Source organism: Dendronephthya gigantea, unplaced genomic scaffold (assembly GCF_004324835.1).
Source record: "Dendronephthya gigantea isolate DGI-Jeju-01 unplaced genomic scaffold, DenGig_1.0 000046F, whole genome shotgun sequence".
NCBI classification, from domain to species: Eukaryota; Metazoa; Cnidaria; class Anthozoa; order Malacalcyonacea; family Nephtheidae; genus Dendronephthya; species Dendronephthya gigantea.
The window spans coordinates 1,496,468-1,520,657 of NW_021163056.1; the positions used below are offsets into that span (position 1 = coordinate 1,496,468).

A 24,190-nucleotide genomic window follows, 5' to 3' on the forward strand; every position below is an offset into this window, starting at 1 on the left:
AACTTGATCCTGAAACTTTCCCGACAGGAAGGTTAATTTTTTCATAAATATATCAAATATTTTCTTCCATAAAAACATTAATCAATTTGTTATCTCTTCTAAGTAATTCAAACTTTTTTGGGTTTCTCAAATGTAAAAGACCAGGGGCCGGTTGTTCGAAAGGTGGATAAGTCGCTATCCAACGGATAAGTCGCTATCCAACGGATAAGTTTTATCCAGCGTGTGATTTGCGTTGCACGAAGCTTGGATAACTTTATCCAGCGGATAAAAATCGCTATCTACCGGATAAATTTATCCAAGGTCCGAAGGTGGTTTAAATCCACTATCCAGTGGATAAATTCAAAGATACAAGGTAACACTGTAAACATTTACACAAAATAGGACAAAAATGTCATATTCCTGTTACTGTGTTTCAACAAACGAATACACATCATGATTGTATTCACTATTAGAAATGTTTTCGAAGTGCAATTTGTCGCAGCAGCGTTTCACGTTGCCTACACATTCCGTTCCGAGCGGCGATTTTTTGGAGATCTTCGCATTTATAACAGGCGGTAAATATACTATACGCTTTTAATCAGTTTATAAACGCGAATATCCAAAGAAAGATTCAACCTATTCCAAGGAAACTTGCTAATATCTAAGTAATTTCATTCACGAACATTAAAATAGTGTTCCTAAATTTGCTATGGAACCGAAAGGCAAAGCGTTGCAAGGTCAAGGAATAAAATTGCAATGTGTTTAATTAATAAAATCACTATGATGTGAAGTGCAAAGTTCGAGCAAATCACTTGTTCAAGTCTTTTCCATTCAGTAACTATACTCGAGAATTCGTAATGATTATGAATTCAATGTTGTAAATGCTTAGCAACAGCTGACGTTGTGGTACGAAATTTCAGGATAATCCTGTTTACTTCCGGCAAATTTTAACTTATCTATTGGATAGCTATCCACTTCACTATCCACGCTTCGTGCAACGCGTTTTTATCCAATGGATAACTATCCACTGGATAGCAGATTTATCCGTTGGATAGGACTTATCCGTTGGATAAGTTATCCATCTTTCGAACAACCGGCCCCAGTTAGTAACGCCACCCTAAAGCAACATGCTGAAATTTTGAAATCAACACAATTAATTTGGTATGCACCATGCATGTACATTCTACCATTTTTTTTTTCAAAATCAAACACGTGCACCACCTGAATCGTTCAGATAAAGCACTAACTAATCTTCTCACATCATCTTCTGATAAATCATTCATCATTTTTCATCAATTATACGGGAGAAACAAAACAGCAGCAATTCAGACAATTCTTTTTCTTTTTTTGAGTGTTTCTGTCCTCTTCAGTCACTCCATCAGGAATATCTAAATATAATTTTTAATAAATTTAGGTAGTTTTTATAAATTTAGTTTATTCTAGATTTTTTTACTATTCATTTTTATGCATGTACCTATTTCAGCATTAGGCGAATGATCAACCACTACACAATTGCATTTAAATGTCAATAAAGGATCTTTTGCCTTAAAACACACACTTCCCATATCTTGTTAACATGGATATTATTCCTACAATTAAAGTTTACTTTATACAAGGGGATAAGTATACAACATTCAATGTCGAAGACAATGATGAGACAATTCGTATATCACCTTTTATATTCTTCAATATTATCGATTTTTACGAAAGAGATGTGATAATGTAGTAAATTTTATTCTGAAATTCTAAAAAATAGATATAAGGTGATGCAATTAAAAATTCCAGATATTAGCAGCAATGTTAAAAGCAAAATTGAAAATATGATAAAATTTATAAAAAATCATTTTGACAATTATTTCGGGATTAAAATTATTTACTAAAAAAACAAAGAATTCTACCGGAAATTTATTATTGATTAAAAATTACGTACATATTGGTGATAAAATTGTTATAATTACAAATATAACAGTTAAAAACATTTAAACTATATATACCACAATGCTAATCCATATCCATTTATAACAAACGCAGACAAAATCTAACATCTATTAATGTGCAAAATCAAAAAGCTAAAAGTTTATACTATAGTAAAATTCGTAGACAGTTTTAAAAAACTTGTGCTGTTATAGAGTTTAATTTGAAATCGTCAATATGTTCGTCCTTCGCACGAAATGGCGTTCTTGAACCTCTCGTACATAAATGCACTGATTTCAGAATTTACTAAAAAAACTAAGAGAAAAATGGCTGTAACAAAAAAAATTCAAATCCAAAATGTCAAATGGAAAAAAAATGCAAAAAAGAACAGCGAAAACATCAAAAGGAAAATAATCTCTGAATGAAAAAATCCAGTATTGCAGATGCAACAAATGGTTAATTCACTTTTAAAAAACGGATCAACAAAAATATGTTTATTGCAAAATATACAAGGAAAAAAGAAACATAAGAAACATCAACATGATGGAAAAAACAGAACAGCATTGTGCATGTTTGCAATGAGAATAAAGCAAAAAGCAAATGCATCGATGCATACAAAACAACACATGGCTCACCACGTTATGTGAACAACGAAAACAAGGTGGAAAACCAATTAATTCAATCATCACAAGAGATTTGAAATTGTATTAAACCAGAAAAATTCCAAGCAATAGGAATTATTTACCTCCTACGGACATAATTAGCTACTGGCCTGGAATAATTTACGATGAAATATAAATCAAAGGGGAAAAAAAAAGCAATATCTTAGCAAAACGAAAACTCACAAATCACTTAAGAAAAAAGATGGGGAAAAGGTTTAATCCGTACTTTGCGAGATTAAATAAAACTACAAAAGAAGGCAAATAATGCTACAATAAAATCACCTTTATTTACGCAGAAAGGAGGAGGGAAAAAAAATAAAATAGAATACACAAGAGACTTATAAAAAAATCAATTATTCATGCACTGTATTTTCTAAAGAAATCATCAAATTTAAAAATTCGTTTTGCTAATCTTGCTCTTTCACCCGGGAAGGGACTGGGGAGGACTGGGTGTGTTAAGGGGGCTAGGGGGGGTCCACCCAGTTACTCTAGGGATCACTTTTGAGATTTGATTAGGTGAAGAATAACATTATAACATGAAGTATTAACATTTCATCAGCTCAAACGGGAAGTTAAACCTTTTCCTTTTCTAATTTAAATATATTTTGGCGCCATTATAAATTGGAAATATTGAAATAAATTATCCAAATAACAAAAAATCGTTGATCTGTATCTTTAAGATTGCCATAAACCTTACCTTCGGGAAATAACATGACTGAAAATGCCAGGAATAGCGTTTTAGAGACCCTAGTAATAAAAATTTACTAATAAAATTTAAAAGTTCAGGGGCATGCCCCAGAACCCCCGCTGTCTCACGCCTTCATTGTTTGTATTACCCCCCGCCCAAAGAAGGATCGTAATTTCATTTCTTTCATTTGCAATTTTTCCCCCTTTAGCTTCAGGCAACTTTGCTTCAAAGATATCACCCTTTTTAATTGAAATAAGTGTGCATTTTTTTCCATTCAATAGAGAAATATACCATTCAATAATTGTTTTTGCAACACTGCCTTTATTAATAACATAATGTCATCATTCATACTATTATTTCCATTATCAAAATGCATGAAAATTGATTTTAAGCTATCGTAATGATCAGTATGACTTGCCGTTATAAAAAATCAAAGGATATATCACAATCATCATCCTTTTATAAGTACATAGAAAATAATTATTCATCATTAATATTATCAAATATCCCCTTCGTTTCAATGCGTTCTGCTTTTAAAACTTTATAAAGTTTTTCACCCCATCGTTTTTGTTCGTTTGTATCATTATTTAAATGAGAGAGCGAGCAAAACCATTCCTCTTTATTTTCATCAACCCTCAAAAATTCCCAATTAATATAAACAAGGATAATTCTTCAAATTCCAATTCAGCATGTTGATAAAGTTTATTGCAATCGTTCGTGCAATTTTATCATTTGCCATAAAAAATATAAAGAACTCACCTGAACTTGCCATGACAAAAATTGTTGGGCAAATGAAGAAATAAAAAACAAGATTTCATTTAAATATATTTTTTTGAAAAAAATTACAATTTTAATCTTTCCAATGCCATTTTCAATCTTACATTTCTTTTAAAGTCGCAGTATTCCATGATTAATTGTTTTAAAATTTTACAATGTCTCTTTAATCTAAAATTAGAGTGTTTACCAACTTTACAATGATTAAAAACATTACAATGCATTGAAAAGCAATGCCAATTAAGCATATAACAATTAATTTCACTTTTATCACAACTTTGAAAAAACGGGATACATTTGATTCATATTACAATAATATTCTTTGACAGATAAAATACAAATGAAATTTCTTTTCTCATATGAATAAAGAATCCAAACATCTGAACACAAAAAAGCAATCCACATCATTCCACCTGCATGCATAATTAATTTTTTAAAAATCTAATTCGCTATAATTACGAATTCTATATTCATAAACCACTTCTCTAACCCCAACCCATTTCTGAAAACACTTATTGTGCCCCATCTAAGTTGATCTAAATTCAATTTCTCAGTTATATCTTGTATCATAGATCGTAAAACTAAGTATTTTAAATTAAATTGTTTTACCTTGTTTCTCCAGAAGACCTGACTTGCTAATTCACGAAGTGATGGAATCATGAAAATGATTTTGCAGATGACAAAGATAAGCAATTCAATCACTCGTCTTTCTAACCACAATGGCAATGACTTTGCAAACAATTTTCAAATCGTTGATCGCAACTGATTGCATGAAAATAGTCCTCGTAGAATTTCCACCAATTCTCTTTATACAAAGGACTCTTGCTCATTTCTTTTTTAATTAACCAAATTTGAAAGGAATAAGCATGACCATCATCACTTTCTCAGGTCGTTGACTTTTTTTCAACTCTATGCTCCGCATCTTTCATGTTATTACATGAATGACCATATAAATACATGCCTCTATTTTCATAATATGATAAAAAGCAAAGATCGTTTTCAAACAAAAATTTTCCATAATCCTTTTGCTGTTCATAGTTTAAAACAGATGTTAAATTTCGCATATCGAAAACATATCTATTTTTGAATTCTGACTTTACTAACAAATGTGTTAAGCGAATTAACGCTGGAATTTGAATGCAGGTTTCCTTTGGAAAACCTGAAAAATTATCAGCTAAAAAAACTTGAAAAATTTTAAATGTTCCATCTAAAGGGAAAGCATATGAATCCAAATTTTCATCAAAAATGTATTTTGAAATAGGTTCAATCGATATAACTTTTTCAATATGTTCGTTTGAAAAAATATGAGAGGGAAAAAACATAACGCAATTTTTAAAATTTTTATTACTGCAAACAAAAACACAAACTGAAACTCTTATAATTTTCAATTTTATTTATCCAATATTAAAAATTTCCAACTTGAGTAAATTATACAATTCCTTGAACTTTGTTACTTCTTTGAATTTCACGAACTTTTCTTTCAAAATCATCCTCTTTCCACCCAAAATAAAAGGGGAATGCAAAGAAAAGGAATATATAGAAGAAATAAAACAAATTTTCCTACAAAAACACAAGACAAATCTATCACTCTTCAACGAAATTATCGTTGTCGCATACAAAGAAGCTAAAAAATACTTCATCAATTTTTGCATTCAAATATACTTCCCAATCACAATGAAAGATTGTGAACATGAGATCAACGAAAAAAGTATTTCAAGAATATACAATATTAAGGGTAGCATTATTGCAAAACAGGGACAACTAGATAAAGCCGAAAGTTCAAATACTGCTACCCGGATCATTTAAAAGCACTGGATTTTTTCAGACTGTCAGACCTTAAAGAGCTAGTACTTGGATCAAGTGTGTGGACAGCAAAAAACCAAAGAGAAATCAAACTAAAAGGTCGACAATGAATGAATTTAAAAACAAGATCAACTTTAAAAGGGATAGTGAAACCACATTGGAAGGAGACGTTAAAATGAATAAACTATACTGCGGGAACATGCTACAATCATGAATTTAAAGAAATTAATCCGGGCACATGCATTATAACAACTTGCTATGACACATGTTGCATTGAAAACAAACACCTCAGCTTTAAACACGGAACATCAACATATTATTTCAACTAAAAAATCATTTGAGATGGCCTGCAAAAACGAACAAAATGCATATTATCCGCTTGACACAGAAAAACTCTTTAAATTTATAAAATTAATGATTGAAAATGAAACAAACTTATATCACATTAATCTTTCGCGAACACAATATTTCAACCTACTTCTACTCTTATCCGAATGTGAGTTTGAGCAAAAAAATAGCTGCAATTGGATGGTTCAGTTGCTAAAGGCGTATGATGATATTGATTTGGAAATAGATGAATATCGCTGGAATTGGTTCAATGCGTGGAAAATGCGAAAGAAACCAAGCGCAAAACAATTTCTGATGAAAAAAAGGGAAAAAAATCATGGAGTAATTTCACAGATAGTATGATGATTTCAACAAATTATGACCACACCCTACCAGCAGTAACGCCGCCAGAAAGAAAAAAACGAAAATTGAAAAACCGCGAAAATATTCATTAAGAAAAGGAGAAAAATGTTTGTGGAAGTAACGAACACATAGTATATAAGGATAATAAAACAAACGGACATATCATAATATCGAAAAACATTCCGTAGAATAGAATATATAAAACAGAATGGTAATGGCGGAACTATATAAATTAACCTTTCTTTATCATGGAAATCAAAACACAAGCACAACTTTCAATGAGAACAATTTTATAAAACTTAAAAATTAAAACTAGAAGGCATGATTGAAGAAAGCAAATACGATCTCTTTCGCGACTTTATCATCATAGAAGAAAACAGAACAATATTGCTTCCCGAGAAATACGCAAGAAAAATCATATCAAGAGAACAAAAGGTACGAAAGAACATTAAAGACCGGAATCTTTCAGCAGTAAGAATATCAAAAACAATCAATGTATAAAGATTATATTGTAACATCAGTACTTTTTATAATAATATTGGGAATGTATATGAGATATATTATATAATAGATAAAAAACTATTCATATAAAAAAGGTGTTAAAATAATACTAAAAAAAGCTCAATTTGTCCTTAACCGAGTACTGAATCTTTGCGGCACAGCCATAGCGTATCCACGCCTTCCTTATTTAACCAATGCACACGACCTTGATTAAACCCTAAACAACACATCATGCTTATAAGTTTTAAAAATAAAACTGCCCATACATATAGTCTTATGGGCAGCTAGAAACCAACCTTAATATAATATTTGCTCAATTTCTTCTACTTGTTCCGTGGTCAAGTAGCCGCGCATTTACTCGAACGAACATCTCTGGCTACGTAATCACATGCAACAACATGTTATCCGACGCATTCTAGGTCTGTACTCTCGCCTTCCTTGAACCAATGCACCGACACTCCTCTTCTTCACACCGTCTCATTTTCTTTATTCTATTGATTTTCATAGTAAATTGTTCCAACAACTCCAATAATTTGATATTCATTCTGGACAGGAGTACCGATCAAACAGTGCTTCACTTGCAATGCGAGATTTAATAAACACAGTTTTATATTTTATCAAGACAGTGATATCCGTCAACGCATAGATTTTCTCAAGTTTTTTCCTACCTTCAATCGATTCGCATTAATGTCGTTTAGCAAACATAATGAACTAATTATGGTGGCCCATTGTTCTCATAGTAAATTCAACTTAAAATAGCACTTAAAACAAAAAAATAATGAAAATATTTATTAATAAAATAAAAAATAGAACAAAACTAAATTAATAATGAAAATAGAATCAATATAAAAATAGAAAAAAAATATGCCACAAATTCCCACACCCACGGGCAACTAATTAAGTACTGTGCCTTGTGTTGTATTTTTTATAATTTAATACATAATTAAAAGGTGCCTGAACTTGACATGCCAAGTATAAAAAAATATATATGTACTTTGTGTTCATATTCAAAAAAGGTTAATTTTCAAATGGCCCAGCCAGTGATCTGAATTTTGATTCATAACTGATTCATAATCAGCATATGAATTGTGTAAGTTGTACAGTTTGAATATATATCTTCTATCTTGTCTCAATTTAAAAGGGGCGTAATCACACACACATTCTGCAGACGGCCATGATAAGTTAATGGACTTTGCGAAAGATACGTTTCCATTGGCAGTGTATGGTTTGCAGGATGTATTCAGTGCTCGCATATTATTCCTTAAAGTATGGACTTCCAATTCAGACCCTTGCCTGATAGGTAGATGGTACATGGAACATTTGTATAAAACAAAAGGTAAATTATCCAAATTTAATAATGGGTATTACTGTAAGAATTAGGCCTGTTTCAAACGTTGTGCTTCTCATGTGCCGAACGCATTAGAAACAATACATAATGAGGCATTTCAGTTGATTATCTATTGTGTTTAATGCGTTCGGCACATGAGAAGCACAACATTTGAAACAGGCCTTAGGAATTAAGAACACATGATTAAAGATCCATATTTTTGTATGTTTAGCCATACTATACATAAGTGAGGGTAAATCAATTAAGATTTTGTGGCACTTCACTTGATGTGCGATAACTTCTAGAGGGTTATATTAAATGGGTCTTAATTTTGAGTGGAAATCATACATTCAATTCAAGTAGAAATCATACGTTCAATTAATTTTGAGTGGAAATCATACGTTCAGTTCATTTCCTGGCAGAGGACCAATAGTTGTTGAATTTTTCTCAACTGTTCCTGGCTTGAATTTGACATGTGTATGATTTCCACTCGAAATTAAGACCCATTTAACCCTCATACAAAACATATTTTTATAATTTTCTGGTCAATTTTAATTGATAACATGTTTCTTTTCTTTGAAATAGTGATTAGTTAGTACTTGAGGTTGGACAAAGGTACAGAGACGGGAATTATGGCGACCATTCATAGCATGGTGTGGAGCATGACAGATGAAACAGAAAATGCAGAGGACACTGTACGTTTTGGACCTTCTACCAATAATAAAGTGAGTAAATACAAATTGATAAAGGATATAGATACAGTTACAATACCTCACCGTAAAATATAATGGAAAAAAATATATACTGAATATGTCTCTATATTTTGTTCATTATTACCAGATAGAAAGATGGTGGCGTGAGTTGCATCAGAGAATGGAAAAATTCTTCAAACGTCAGTTACATAGACTGCTAGATCAGGGAGTATATGACCCAAATGAACAAATGGATAGGTGTGTACATGTTCTAGTAATATTTGTACATATATAACTGTTACTGCTAAATTATATCCTATTAGACAAGCAAATTGCAAAAACAAAAAGTAAATGTTGACTGCAAACAAGTGTATTAGCTTTCTCTACTCATTATGTCCATACTTACAATCTTGAATAAAGATTAGCAAACATCCCCCTCCAGACCATCACTATTATTTGCCATTTTTAAAAATCAGCAGCACATAGACCTCTATTTTAGTTTAATGATGACTTAATGCAAATACACATTCATATTTACAAAGTGATTGAACCTGCAATTTGTTTACAATTAAATTTCAATCATTTAGAAATTTGCTTGCATACATTTTTATACCACTTGTGCAAAAGGAGTTGGACTTTTTTTGGGAGACTGTTTGGAACTCACATCGCATCCGAAAACAAAATGATGCCCGTTTGCCAAAAGGAGTTCCTGATCATGTTTTCAATTTCCCTGAGAGATATGATGCAGAACAATGTGGTATGTTGAAAAAGAAAGGCCCATTGAGCAGCATTATCTGTCTAATGCCAGATGATTTTAGTAGTCTTGCACTATAATGGGGGTTAACATAAAAGTTCTATTATAATCTGCTGCTTTGAATTAAACATACGTGCTGATAACGTATTATTATGCCAAAAAAACAACTAGCCCTTAACAAATGATAAATATAATTTATACTAAAACCCTTTTTACATATTTAATTAGGTTTAGAGGTTACTAGAGAAACACTTGATGAGGTCTGTGGAATATCTGGTGTTATGACTGAGGGAGACAACTTTCTTACTGATGCTGTTCAGAGAGAATGTGAAAGAATAGTGCCAGGAATTGACGAAACAAGACGCCGCAGATACATATATTTTCTGAAAAACCCATTTTGTAGAACACACTGAAACAGTTGAGATATGAAGATAGTACAAAGATATATCTATTATAACAGTAACTATTACATCTATTTAAACTAGACAACAGTGACAATATATTTAAAAAAAATGTTTATTCAACATTGACCTTCCCTGTAGAACTGCATCTTTTTAAAAGCACATACATGCAGTTATGTGAACAGGCAATATTTCAATGTTTGTCCACAAATGGGGAAAAACCTAACACCAAACTTCAACAGAACGAGTATAATTTGTATCTAAATATCAACAATTATTCCTGATGTTTTTGCAAATGATTTAGGAGTGTTTACTCAATAGACAAATTCAGCATCCTGCAGAATTTGTTGCATGTGTGATTTTCCAGAAAACCTCTTATCCCCAAAGTCGATAAGTTGCCACAGCAAAAATACACTTCTTCCGTCTCATTATCATCAGCTCGGAGGGATTCTGTTGATATCTCGGGATCGTACAAACGGTACATTGAACCTTGGAGATCTGTGATCATCATTTTGTTGTTTGACTCACAGTAACTGTAATGAACTAGTGCTTTGGCCTTAGCAAACACTTCTTTGCATTCAGTACTTGAATCTTCAGGTGGACATATGCACTCTCCATCATTATTGACATATTTCATGAAGACACCAGGGATGAATTCCTCCACTGTAGCTTAAGCGTCTCGGAACCTAGTGTAGAACACATGGTCGTAGATGAAACAGTCTCCAAACTCTTCAGGTACCTTCAGTGAAAATCCTTTGGTAAAATGCCTGACTACTTCATGCATCTGGACCTGTTTGCGTGTGTGATCTTCAATTGTAGATTCATATTGATCTCTTATTGTAGCAATGGCCTTTTCATTGTATGTTTTGACAACCCAGATCTTCTTCATACCGCTCTGCTTATTTATTTCTTCTCCTTTAAATGCATCTCGAAAAGCACCTACCTGAATCAAACTTTGTGGATTCTATTGAAAGTTCAATGTCCCCTTGTGGTGCCATTCACGAGTTTTTATATCAAACTGTTCCAGTTGTAGCACACTATGTTCCTTTGGTTTGGGTTTAACAAGCTTTCCAGCTTTCAAGAGATCTCCTATAGAGACTGATGCTGGAAACCTTGTCTTCTTAGAAACAGGGTAGTTAACATCCTTGTTTCTGTGTGCAGTTGTTGGCAAACTAGCTGGATAATCTGGAACTTCTAGGTCTTCCTCTTCTGGTGAATCGTTTTCTGCAGTGAGGACAAATCGTACAAGGTACACCTATGGTAGAAAGATGGTTTTATTACCAATACCCATTTATGGAAAATTTGCAATATACCATCAATGGGGTATACAAAATCACAATTTGCTGATGAAATGTGGTTCTAATCCACTCAACACAAAAAGTGACAATACACCATAATATGGCAGCATGTCCATTTTACCAAGATCCTTTGCCTACTATTACAGCTTTAAGTATGGTCTCGTGTAATAGGGACAACCCCCTCCCCAAGCAGAGGCATTTAAAGTTAAATTATATTGTAACAACAGATATGCAAGTGTTTACCAGGGACACCTTGGGTGTAGGATCCCCCTGTTTATGAAAGAGGCTAACCTAGGGGGTGAGAAAACTATTGTTCATATCCTCAGAAACCCTTGCAAAGTTGCTCATTTGCATTAACAGTATTTTAGGGCCATTCCATTCAATATCCACCCACCCCTATGGATGAGTTCTTTTTTAAGGATGACTCCAAAGTCATTTCTGAGGGGTTAAGCCTGTCGGCATCCTTTGATCTTAGCATTTTTTCTGAGGGGTAAGGCATAATTTACAAATTTCTGAGGGGGTTGGTGCGTCGGCACTTTGATCTTTTTTTCTTGGGGGTTCAAATTTTACTGAGCTCGTCCATAGGGGGGGGAGTGGATTTTTTTTGGAATGGCCCTCTCTACTCTTTGCCTAAGCCTTAAGAATTTTTTAAAATTCAGGCGACCCCTCTGAAAACCTCATCCATAGGGCGTTGTGTATATTAAATGGAATGCCCCTATAAAACATACCTTATCCTTTCGATGAGATATTTGAGCGATGTTCGTGCAGGACGGCCCTTTGTTGGTAACTAACACATCGCACGAACCTGGTGGTAGGTTGAAATGCTTTGCACACGCTCCCTTTAGGTTTGTGATATTCAGCTCGTCATCATCGAATGCCACAAATTCTCGCGGAGACACAGGTTTAAAAGTTTGCTTGTTGTCAGGTTCCGCTGCCAGCCTCTGAACAATCAACTCGTGGGGGGCTGTCGCATTTTTTCCACGCTTTCCCGTCTCTGCTCTTGCTCGTTTCGCGGCCATTTTCGCTTGTAGCTCATTCCACAAGGCTTGCCTCTTTGGAGGCATCACTAAATTATATATGGTAAGCCAAGACTAAAACAAAGCCAACTAAACTATTAAAAACTCAAAAGCTAGTTGTCAAATGCTAGTTGTTGTATAAACATGTGCTTTCAAAAGAAGCACCACTGCGCATGCGCTGCATCAACTGCTGCCCGCTTAAAATGCGGGCTATGAGAACGATTCGGGCTATGAGAACGATGGGCCACATGGTAACATATGAAATTCAATTTGAAAATGAAATCGTATGTTTAGAAAAAATAATATTTTTATTTTTCAATATTTTTTATTAATTTATTTTTCAATTAAATTTTTTTTTTTTTTTTTATTTTTTTCTATTTTTATATTGATTCTATTTTCATTATTAATTTAGTTTTGTTCTATTTTTTATTTTATTAATAAATGTGTTCATTATTTTTTTGTTTTAAGTGCTATTTTAAGTTGAATTTACTATGAGAACAATGGGCCACCATAACTAATATTAATATCACGCGTAAGTATTATTACAGCTCTATGCACTGAACCTGCGGTGCACTCTTTTTTGACACTAATCGCATTTTTTTCGTCTACACATACACTGGAATGCCATCATCACTCATCAGCGCATCAGTTTTCTTTTCTCCTCACCTTTGAATCGCATTAATCTCGTTTGGCAAACAATGAACTCATATTAATTAGTATCATAACCCGCAGCGCGCTTTTTTTTTACACTGATCGCAATTTTTTCGTCTACACATACACTGGAATGCCATCCACGCCCATCAATTAATACACTGTCTTATCCCTTTTTTTTATTGACCTTCATGACAAATCATTTAATCAGCTGGAATAAATTCATATTCATTTTGCAAAAAAGCATCAAACCAGTGCTTCACTTGAATTGCAATGCGAGATTTACTAAACAGTTTTATTTCATCATGTCAGTGATATCCGTCAACGCATCGGTTTGGCTCAGGTTTTTTCCACATTTAAATCGCATTAATCTCGTTTGGCAAACATAATGAACTAATATTGGTATAATGCATAAGTATTATTAACCTGTGAACTTTATTGACCTTCATGACAAATCGTTCAACAACTACAATAATTTCATATTCATTTTGTAAAAAAGCATCAAACCACCGCTTCACTTGCAATGCGAGATTTACCAAACACAGTAGTTTTATTATATTACATCATCGCATTTTTTTCGTCTACACCAATTTACTTCATCTACACTGGAATGCCATCGTCACCCATCAACACATCGGTTTTCTTTTCATCTCACCTTTGAATCGCATTAATCTCGTTTGGTAAACATAATGAACTAATATTAGTATCATGCATAAGTATTATTAAACCTGTTCACTCTGGGCGAATTTATTCGCCCAAATAGAAAAAAAGTAGGGAGCGATTCTACTTTTTCGCAGCGAATTTGTTCGCAAACCAATCATATCACCGGATTTCAGATATCACTTCGCGTCCCGCGAAAAAATTCGCCAAGTGAAAACGGGCTTCCGCGACGTGCTCTTTTTTGACACTGATCGCAATTTTTTTTGTCTTCACATACACTGGAATGCCACCGTCACCCGTCAACGCACTTTTTCACAGTCACATTCTCTATATATTTTCATGATAAATCGTTCAACTAACTCCAATAATTTCATTTTCGCAAGAAAGCATCAAACAACCGCTTAACTTGCAATGCGAGTTCTACTAGACACATTTTAATTTTACTACCCTATCGTTACCCGGCAACGCTTCGACTTTTCCCCCCCCCACCTTTGACCCGTATTGACGTCTTATGCATTAAGTATCATGAGCATATCATGTATAATACATGTGTGAACACACACACTCATGTGTTCTTTGACACTGATCCCAAATTTTTCGTCTTTACATACACTGGAATGACATGGGCACACGTCAACGCACTTCTTCACATCCTCTGTTGTCTCATCCTCTTTATTTTATTGATTTTCATGACAAATAGTTCAAGCAACTCCAAAAATTTCATATTTGTTTTTGCAAGAAAGCATCAAACAACCACTTAACTTGCATAAGTATTAGCGCGAAGTTCAAATTCACTCAGTCAGTTCAACCAAGGCTTTGGGTAACATCTCCTTCGCTCCGTCACCACACGCTGACGTGTGACCTGTTTGCCATTAACTTGATTTAATTATTAAGTTAATATCTTTAATACAATACAAGTCATATGACATGCAAACGTGAACCGGGACACTTCCTTTTTTCACACTGATCTGATTTTTTGAACAATCTGGACGGTCAATGTTACGGTACCCCCGTCCGTAGAGCCTGATTTCTTGCATAAACAGGATGTGACGTCATTTTTTGTAATACTAAAACATAATAAAAGTGTGCTGGTTCATGCTCCCCCCCAAAAAAACAAACAAACACATCTACTACTTCTACAGAAGACACCTGAACCGATAAATCCTGCAGCCTGTGGAGATAACCAGGGTGAAGTGAGACAGTTCGAGATACCAGATGGACCAGAAATCCGAACACGCTCAGGTTGCATAATAAAGAATAGACTAACATATTAAGTAGATAATAGCGAACAGTATTAGAAAATATGATCGGTAAGTTTGTGCATTAGCACAAGTAGATCTTTAAATTAGAATAAATTAGATAAAGTAGAACAATTGATTAAAGACAATTTCAGCATAAGCAATTTAGAGACTTATAGATAATATAAATATAAGTTTTTATATAATTTAGGAAAAGAAAAAAAAAATCTTAAAGAAAGGAGGATGTTGTATATCTCCCATCCGGTTAGTTACTTCCGGTTTTATGTACTATAAATAAGCTAGCTTCTCTTGTAATGCGAAGATGCAAAACAACCATATATCAGCGTTCTTACTTTGTACGAACATGTAGAGTATGGAACGTTTTGGCAGATGAACTTTGTTTGAGTACTAACAATCTGATATCTTTTAAAACAATCATGCTTAATTATTACAAAGCATCATTGTCAAATTATCAACAGGATGATCCACGCTCTTTCAAAACGGTTTGCATCAAGTGTAATCGAGGACGTTCACTGAACAAACCAATTTCTTGTTGCATTTAACTGTAAGAAAAGTTTTGAGTTATTGTATGGTCAGCAAGTGCGTTTATTGTAAACAAAACACGAACATAACGTCTCTGACAAATATACAATCTGAGTTAATTGATTGCTGCTTTGAAGTTCTAAGCTTTGCAAAAGGCTGTCATTTTGCAACAAACCACGATTTTCATGGGTTATTGCGAATGAACAATTGGTTTAGGTTGGGAAAGAAGGTTTCTGTGGTCTGCAAAGATGCGAATTTGCCGACATTTTAATCTGCCCTATCTTCTATGTGAAAAACTACACTCACCTTTATTACTGAAAAACGGCATTTCTGTCTCAAAATTGTGTTTCTTTGTCACGATGTGTTTTATCATTGCCGAATCTGTTTGCTGTATCTTTTCCCTATCGCACTTACAAACCAATGTCAGATGGAGGATTCCACCCACCTGACAATTCTCCTGGAGACACTTCGTTTTTCTTGTGCATTTCATCTCCCTGGCATATTCTATCTTTATCTGACATTTCATCATTCTCCACTAATTCATCCTTCGATGGCAATTTCTCTTCATATTATCACGCAACTTACGAGAACATTCCCCTACTTTGTCACTGGGCAGCCTTTTAAAAATGGATGGATAACTAGAGCCATCGTCATTATTATCATCATCATCATCATCTTCTGAAGAGTACACTTTTTTGTACATACTCTCATGCTTCACTTTTTTACCTTTTTTTTTAGGTTTTACCATGTTTTTTATTCTTTTCGTCTGAAAAACATGCTGCTGTTCTTCATGTGATGATGATTCACATGTTGACTCTGATGAAAGTTCGATAACTTCATGAGGAACAGCAACTTTCAAACTTTCCTTATATACTTTGCTACCTCTTTTCATGCCATGGAAATCTATGAGATGGTTGTGTAGCCTTTTTTATCACAGACTCACAGCCATATACAGGGCATATCTTCGGTTTTCGCTTAATTTTCTGAGCCCTTTTTTGGTTTCCGCAAAGAGAACGCATTAACAACGCCAAGTGAATCTTCTTTTGCCCACTTATGGACTTGTCTCGTATGGCGTGGAAGGTGAGTGACACTAGCAGAACATGACGGGAATGGACATTTATGTTTGTTCCTCATTTTCCTTCCTTTTTGCTATCAATCGTTCCAAAAGTGGTTGGTTTTTCGTGACTTCTCTCCTCTGCTACAGGTGCCCCATCATCAACAGTAATTGATCGTTCTTCCTGGTTTACTGCTCCATCAATTTCTCCCACGACAAACTGCTCAAAACAATACAATTCTCAGTCAACTGGTATTAAAGTGACAAGTTAAAAACATGTCTTACTCATCAAAACAGGTAATTGGTAGTTAAATTCATAAGGTGACAGGTGAAACCAACTGTAACAAGCAGACCCCTTAATCAAATCACACGAAACACCAGTAGAATAATATAAATGTATCCTGAATTAAGTTCTATATAAAACTAAGCATACAGGAACATTATTTAGGGCTACTCATTAGTTTAAACTAGTGTTTTGTGTTTGAAAACAAATAATTAAACTATGAAAAAACACATCTAGCCCCCTTAAGTAGCTGATAAAAGTTCAGACAAATATGAAACTGTGGTAACTTATAAAGTGAAACAAGACAAGAATTTTACTGGCTTAAACACTGATATAAGTAGGTAACCCCCCCCATATAGCGGAAAAATCACGCACCGCGTGACCCCCACGCGGGCCGTCGAAAACTGTCGGATTTTCCCGAAGTTATGCGTGGTCTCCACGCAGGGTGAGAGTGCGACGTTATTAAACCGTAATTAAGTACACAGTAAGGATTTGCGACAAAAATATTTTATTTGTCAGGTTATACACATTTAGTATGTCAACATTTTAATAGTATGTTTCTTTCCATAGCATTAGGACTGTCAATTCTACTAGGACTGTTCGTTCATTTTAAGAGTTCATTTCTTAAATAATCTGAAGGGAACAGGTTTTTTTATTTTTGTTTGTGATTACATTTGTCTCTCTCCAGCCATACTAGATTTTTTATCAGTATTTTCGCCTTCGGGCATCCAAAACACTCCAAATTGATGGAGGGAATGTTCAGGTTTGCGAGGAGATCCTTCTCGTATTAAACACAATGTTTACAAAAGGTAATTAGTGAGCGCTACGACATTTGTTTACAAAAGGTTATTGTGAGCGCTACGCCCACGCGTAATTACGCGTGCGCTACGGAAATAATTACCGTTACACAGAGTATTTGTTTTCATGACTACCGTATTATGATGCAAGAGTAACGATAAAAGGCAGAGCCACGAGTAATTTTTCGGTATTACCTGAGAGATCACGGTTTCGCTCTTGCTACTGTGACACATGTTATTTGTTAATATGAATATAATTGAAAAAATTGAGGAAGCCCGAACTGTGGCTGAGCTTACGGACTTGGAATGTCGCTATAATTTGACTGATATGGAAAGAGATCTTCTGTTTGAGAAGAAGATAGAAATTATGAGTCGTTTACTTCGATGGGAAATGGAGAATGAACGATATGGTATTGCTGCGAACCTGACAGATTCTTGGACCCCTGAACAACGCCAAAGTTTCATGAAGGACTGGCGAAATGATGAGTTATTCAACGATAAAGGGGAGCTTGCTTCGGGGCTTGCTGATACTTGGACGCCTGAGCAACGAAGACATTTTTTAACCGATTGGCAAAATGATGGATTTATGTCACAACTTGGTCATGGACAGAAAAGATCCGTCGACGAAGTGAACGAGGGTGCAAGCACATCTAACGAGGTTAGCGATAGTAATTATTTTACCATGAGAAATGTAAAGCAAGTTAAAGTTAAAAAGTTTAAAACTACCGGAGTGGATTACACTGTTCAATTTATGGACACGTTAGCTAATTTGGAACTTTATCAAATTCACAATCAACTGCACGAGATATTTGGGAGTTTGCTAAGGACAATAACTCGTGATATTCCAGAGCACGATCAGGTCCGTTTTGTGTTGCAATCGCCTCAGCTCGAGACTCCTATCTCTCTTCCATTCATGCCTCTTTCTCGTCTTACGACCGAACGTGTTTTAGCCGAATTTGAACGGGTTGTTCAATCTAATCGTGATTTTCGTTTGAATGATAGTGTTAATGTAAATTTAGTTCATGTTGAAATGCCAAACGGAGGTACCGGGACAAAAAGGAGCGAAATCAATTTAGAAAAGCATTTAACTATGAAGAGGGCAATTGTACGTATTCAAAACGCCGACGAAATTTGTTTAGCAAGAGCACTAGTTGTTTCTATCGCGAAAATTGAGAATGATGATCGCTATAAAAACATAGTTGATCATCGCTGTTCATTACAAACACAATTGGCGTACGAATTACATGAAAAAGCTAGGGTCCGAATAGGTTCATGTGGGTTAGATGAGGTTAAGCAATTTCAAACCCATTTGTCTGATTATCAGTTCAATATCGTTTCGAAAGAACATAAAAACGCCATAATTTATTCAGGTCCCGATAAAGACAAACGGATATATTTGTTTTTGCATGATAACCATTACGACGTTATCACAAGCATGCGGGCCTTTTTTGCTCGTAAAAAGTATTGTCACACCTGTAAAAAAGGATACGATAAAATGACTGATCATTCCTGCCCCGATTCGTGTAAATTATGCTATTTTTCAAATTGTCCAATTGTTTCATGGTTTCCTTGTGCCTGTTGCATGCGTGTTTTTAAAAGTAAAGAGTGTTTCGATCGCCATAAAGTCTCTGGGCAATGCAAAATCCATCTGTAGTTCATTGATCAAATGTCTTCATTGCAATCTTGTTGTGAAACGGAGTAGACTGAGGCGTGATTTGCATCACTGCGGTGAAACTCGTTGCTCTACGTGCGATACCTATGTGCACACTGAGAATCATCAATGCTATATGCAACCCGTAAGAGCGAGAAACACCAGAGACATAAACGAGGCAGGGAGCCTTCTCGATACAGAGGCAAACGATGAAGACAACTCGCCTCAAAGCGGGTACAATGAACTTTTATTCTTTGACTTTGAGTGTCGACAAGAAAATGGAAACCACGAACCCAACTTATGCGTAGTACAAAACGAGGCGGCGACGAATGCATATTTAAAGGGATAACAAGAAATGAGTTTTGCGAATGGTTATTTACCAAGGAACATGCAAACTGTATTGTGATGGCCCATAATTTTCAAGGTTACGATGGTTATTTCATTCAACAATTTCTACACGAGAACGGTGTGATTTTCGATATCATCATGCGTGGTGCCAAAATTCTTACATTAAGTGTCCCAATGTTCAAGATTAAATTTATCGACTCTTTGAGTTTCATACCCATGAGACTTGCTGATTTTCCGAAAACATTTGGTATCAATGAGCTTGCAAAAGGTTATTTTCCACATCTCTTCAACAAAAAGGAGAGTGAGAATTACGTTGGACCTATTCCACCAAGTCCATTTTACCATCCTGATGGAATGAGTCCTGATGAAAAAGAAAAGTTTCTGGAATGGCACAGCAATTTGAAAGAAAGCGATTATGTGTTCAATTTCCAACAAGAGATTCTAACGTACTGTCGTTCGGATGTTGATATTCTACGTCGTTGTTGCCTTGAATTTCGCGAACTGTTTCGTGATGTCACAGATATCGACCCGTTTGAGAAATGTCTTACCATTGCATCAGCCTGCAATTTGGTGTTTCGAAAGAATTTTTTGAAAGAGAACACCATTGCAATCATCCCTCCTCACGGTTATCGCCCGAAAGACAAGCAGTCAATTCTAGCTCTAAAATGGCTGACCTTTACTGCTGAAAAGAACGACATTTACATTCAACATGCCCGCAACGCGGGTGAGAGACGTGTTGGCAATTATTTGTTGGACGGTTATCACGAAGAGACGAACACAGCTTACGAAATCAATGGTTGCTTTTGGCATGGTAAGTTTTTAAACATTTTTTTTTTTCTTTATTTTATTGTTTAATATTTTTTATTCAATCTTTCCAGGGTGCTTGAAATGCTATGCCAGAGATACGGTGAACAGTGTTAGTGGTAAAACTATGCATGACCTGCATCAAGCTACAATGGAGAAGACGTGTCACCTCAGAGATCAGGGCTTCAAAGTTGTCGAAGTGTGGGAGTGTGACATCAAGCGAGAATTAGAATGCGACGAAAATATGAGGAATTACTTTGACAGTTACGACCTAGTTGATCCTTTGGAACCTCGCGATGCCTTCTTTGGTGGTCGAACCAACGCTGCAAAATTATTTCACAAGTGCAAAGATGGTGAAAAGATAAGGTAAAGTGTCAATCTTAGAGTAAGGTACAGCATTATCATATAATTAATTATGACGTCATTTCTATTGTGACGTCATAGGTATGTAGATTTCACTAGCCTATATATATCCCTGGGCAAATAAGATGACGCGAACAGTCGTCGGCCACCCTCATATCATCACAGAAAATTTCGACGAAGACATCTCAAACTACTTTGGGTTGATCAAGTGTAAGGTTTTGCCACCTCGAGGGCTCTTCCACCCTGTCCTACCTTATCGTACACAGGGAAAGTTGATGTTTCCCTTATGTAAATCGTGTGCTGATACGTGTAACCAAACCCCATGTACCCATTCCGACTCCGAAAGAGCCATTCAAGGAACATGGTGCAGTGTAGAGCTGGAAAAAGCGTTGCAGAAAGGTTATGTAATCCAGAAGGTCCACGAAGTGTGGCATTTTCCACAACAATCTGATGAGTTGTTTAAAGATTACATCAATACGTTTCTGAAAATCAAACAGGAAACGAGTGGTTACCCGAAGAATTGCAGGACAGAGGAGCAGAAACTCGGCTACGTCGAGGAGTACTTCGAACGAGAAGGAATCCGTTTGGATCCAGGCAAAATCGAGCATAATCCAGGGCTGCGTGCATTGTCAAAATTGATGTTGAATTCATTTTAGGGTAAGTGTAGAGCTATAAACATGAAAGTTATTTTATTTTGACGCATTTTCATGTCTTTTCATGTCTTTTCCAGGCAAATTTGCGCAACGTCCTAATATGACCAAAGTGGAATTGATCAAAGACCCACAAGTTTACTTTGACTACTTAACTTCAGATGAAATCAATGTTCTCAACGTAAATTTCGTGAGTGATGAAGTGATTGAAATTCACCATGAAAACAATGAGAATTTCACTGCGCCAAACTCTAAAACGAACGTGGTCATTGCTGCTTTCACCACAGCTTACGCTCGCCTCAAACTCTACGATGTTCTGGATCAACTTCAAGAAAGAGCGTTGTATTACGACACTGATTCGGTGATCTTTGTTAGTAAACCTGGTGATCCAGAGCCCCCTACAGGTCCGTACCTCGGCGAACTGACGGATGAGTTAAAGGGAGACTACATCACCACATTTATCTCGGGTGGACCAAAGAATTACTGTTACCGCACAAATTCGAACAAAGTTGAAACAAAGATACGAGGTATCACGTTGAATTGCACCGCTAGGCAAAACGTTAACTTTGAGGTGATTCGTGCTTTGGTATACCTTCATGCAAAATGTAATGTCGCAGGGCGGGTATCCGTAGATATCCCATTCAAAATTACTCGCAACACCAAAACAAAGGACATAGAAACCAAACGCATGAAAAAGGACTATCGTATTGTTTATGACAAACGTGTTATTATTGATGAATACAAAACACTTCCATACGGATTCTAAATGCATATACTCTATAGTTGTCTTTATGTATTATATGTTTATACGTTTCTTGTAAATATATGTTTTCATAATATGTTGTATGTTTCTCTTTGAAAAGCCCTTCATACATCCAGAGCTTTAGGGACAAAACACGTCCAGGGAGGGACACTTTTATAAGCGAAGTAGTTCGAGACGTATTCAGTTGGCATCTCGGGAAGAACCCGATCCTAGCTTTTCCGGGACACCAGGGACAAAAAAAGTCCCTGAAGGGACACTTTTAATCTTCCAGGGACACCAGGGACAAAAAAAAGTCCCTGAAGGGACACTTTTAATCTTCCAGGGACACCAGGGACAAAAAAAGTCCCTGAAGGGACACTTTTAATCTTCCAGGGACACCAGGGACAAAAAAAGTCCCTGAAGGGACACTTTTAATCTTCCAGGGACACCAGGGACTAAAAAAGTCCCTGAAGGGACACTTTAAATCTTACAGGGACACCAGGGACTAAAAAAGTCCCTGAAGGGACACTTTTATAAGCGAAGTAGTTCGAGACGTATTCAGTTGGGCGTCATGCCTCGAGCGCGTAAAGACTGTCCGATTTGTGGTAAGAAAAATTTATTGAAATTATCTAACCATTTGGCAGGCGTGCATAAACTTTCCTCTATGCAAAGGCAACCTTATCTTATACGTGCAAAAAGTGCACCGTTGGACTTGGAAATAATTTTAACCGAATTGTATAAACTAATTGGTAGTATGATATAAATCATCTTGCAAATTATTTCAAACTTCATTGTCATCATGTACTCCATACAGTTAACACATCCGTTTGGCCTCTTAGTTTCTGGAAGTACCAAGTCGGGAAAAACTACATTTGTGAAAAAACTTTTGAGCTATGTTAACGTCATGATAGATAAACCTCCAGAAAATATTGTGTACTATTACGCTGAGTACCAAGATACGTTTGGAGAAATACAAAATTTAATGCCTAGAATAAAATTCATACAAGGCCTGCCAGATGATATACTAGACAGTATTAATCCTGAAACACGTAATTTATATGTTATTGACGACATGATGGGTGAAAAGGACGGAGTTATTTCAAAATTATTTACGAAAAAATCACATCATGGTAACCTTAGTGTCATATACATTGTGCAAAACCTATTTCATCACAGCAAAGATCACCGTACCATATCCTTAATGCAAGTTATTTGTGTCTAACGAAAAACGTTCGCGAACAAGTCCTAAGCAATTTTCGTTTCTGATAACGCCTTCGGGTACGTTTAAATGGCCCAACGCCTTCGAAAATAACTCCCAACCTTGTGGATTAAAGTTTTTCCTCTGACGCAATGAATCGTTGACCAAATCGACGATATTTGTTCCGGGTACTGGTCTTCCTTTGAACATCATTTGACCTTGTTCATTCCATCCAACGACATCTTTGTTTGCTTTAAGTTTCTTCACCAACTGACGTGCTCTAGATTTCATTGTAGCTGGAACACTATCCAGTATGTCTGATTCAATCTCGTCATCATCCTTTATCTCTGGCATTTTTTCTTCTTTATCTTCAGTCACAGAAGGTTCGACGTTAGTCACTCTAATAGGTTTACTCATACGTTTGTCGTAAAAATTTAAGTATCGCTGTAGGGACTGGTCGTACAATTTCGCCCTCTCATCAACGGGTATGTCTTGGCGTTGAAGTAGCTCTTGCATCTCGGAGTCAATTTCACCTACTTGTGCAGTCAAAGGTGGTACAAAAGGTTTCTTTCGTTGTTCAGCCATATGTTCCGGTACAAGGACCAATCTTTTGACGTGTTCCATTTATAGAAAGTTAGCCAATTGTCCCAAAACTGAAGTGAGTAGAAGCGGTAGGAAGCCCTCCCCTTTCTGGACAAGACGTGCTCTT

The 24,190-nt window shown here is 35.5% G+C and overlaps 1 protein-coding gene and 1 pseudogene across 1 annotated transcript; both read left to right on the forward strand.

Moving 5' to 3' along the window:
- Positions 1–8,166: 8,166 nt before the first annotated feature.
- On the forward strand, positions 8,167–10,197 carry LOC114527768 (annotated as a pseudogene).
- A 10,819-nt stretch (positions 10,198–21,016) lies between these two features.
- Positions 21,017–22,307, forward strand: LOC114527769 (probable DNA polymerase). The gene is made up of 2 exons (XM_028549461.1): positions 21,017–21,485; positions 21,622–22,307. The coding sequence occupies exons 1-2, from the start codon at positions 21,017–21,019 to the stop codon at positions 22,305–22,307; spliced, it is 1,155 nt and encodes a 384-aa protein (XP_028405262.1).
- Positions 22,308–24,190: the final 1,883 nt, after the last annotated feature.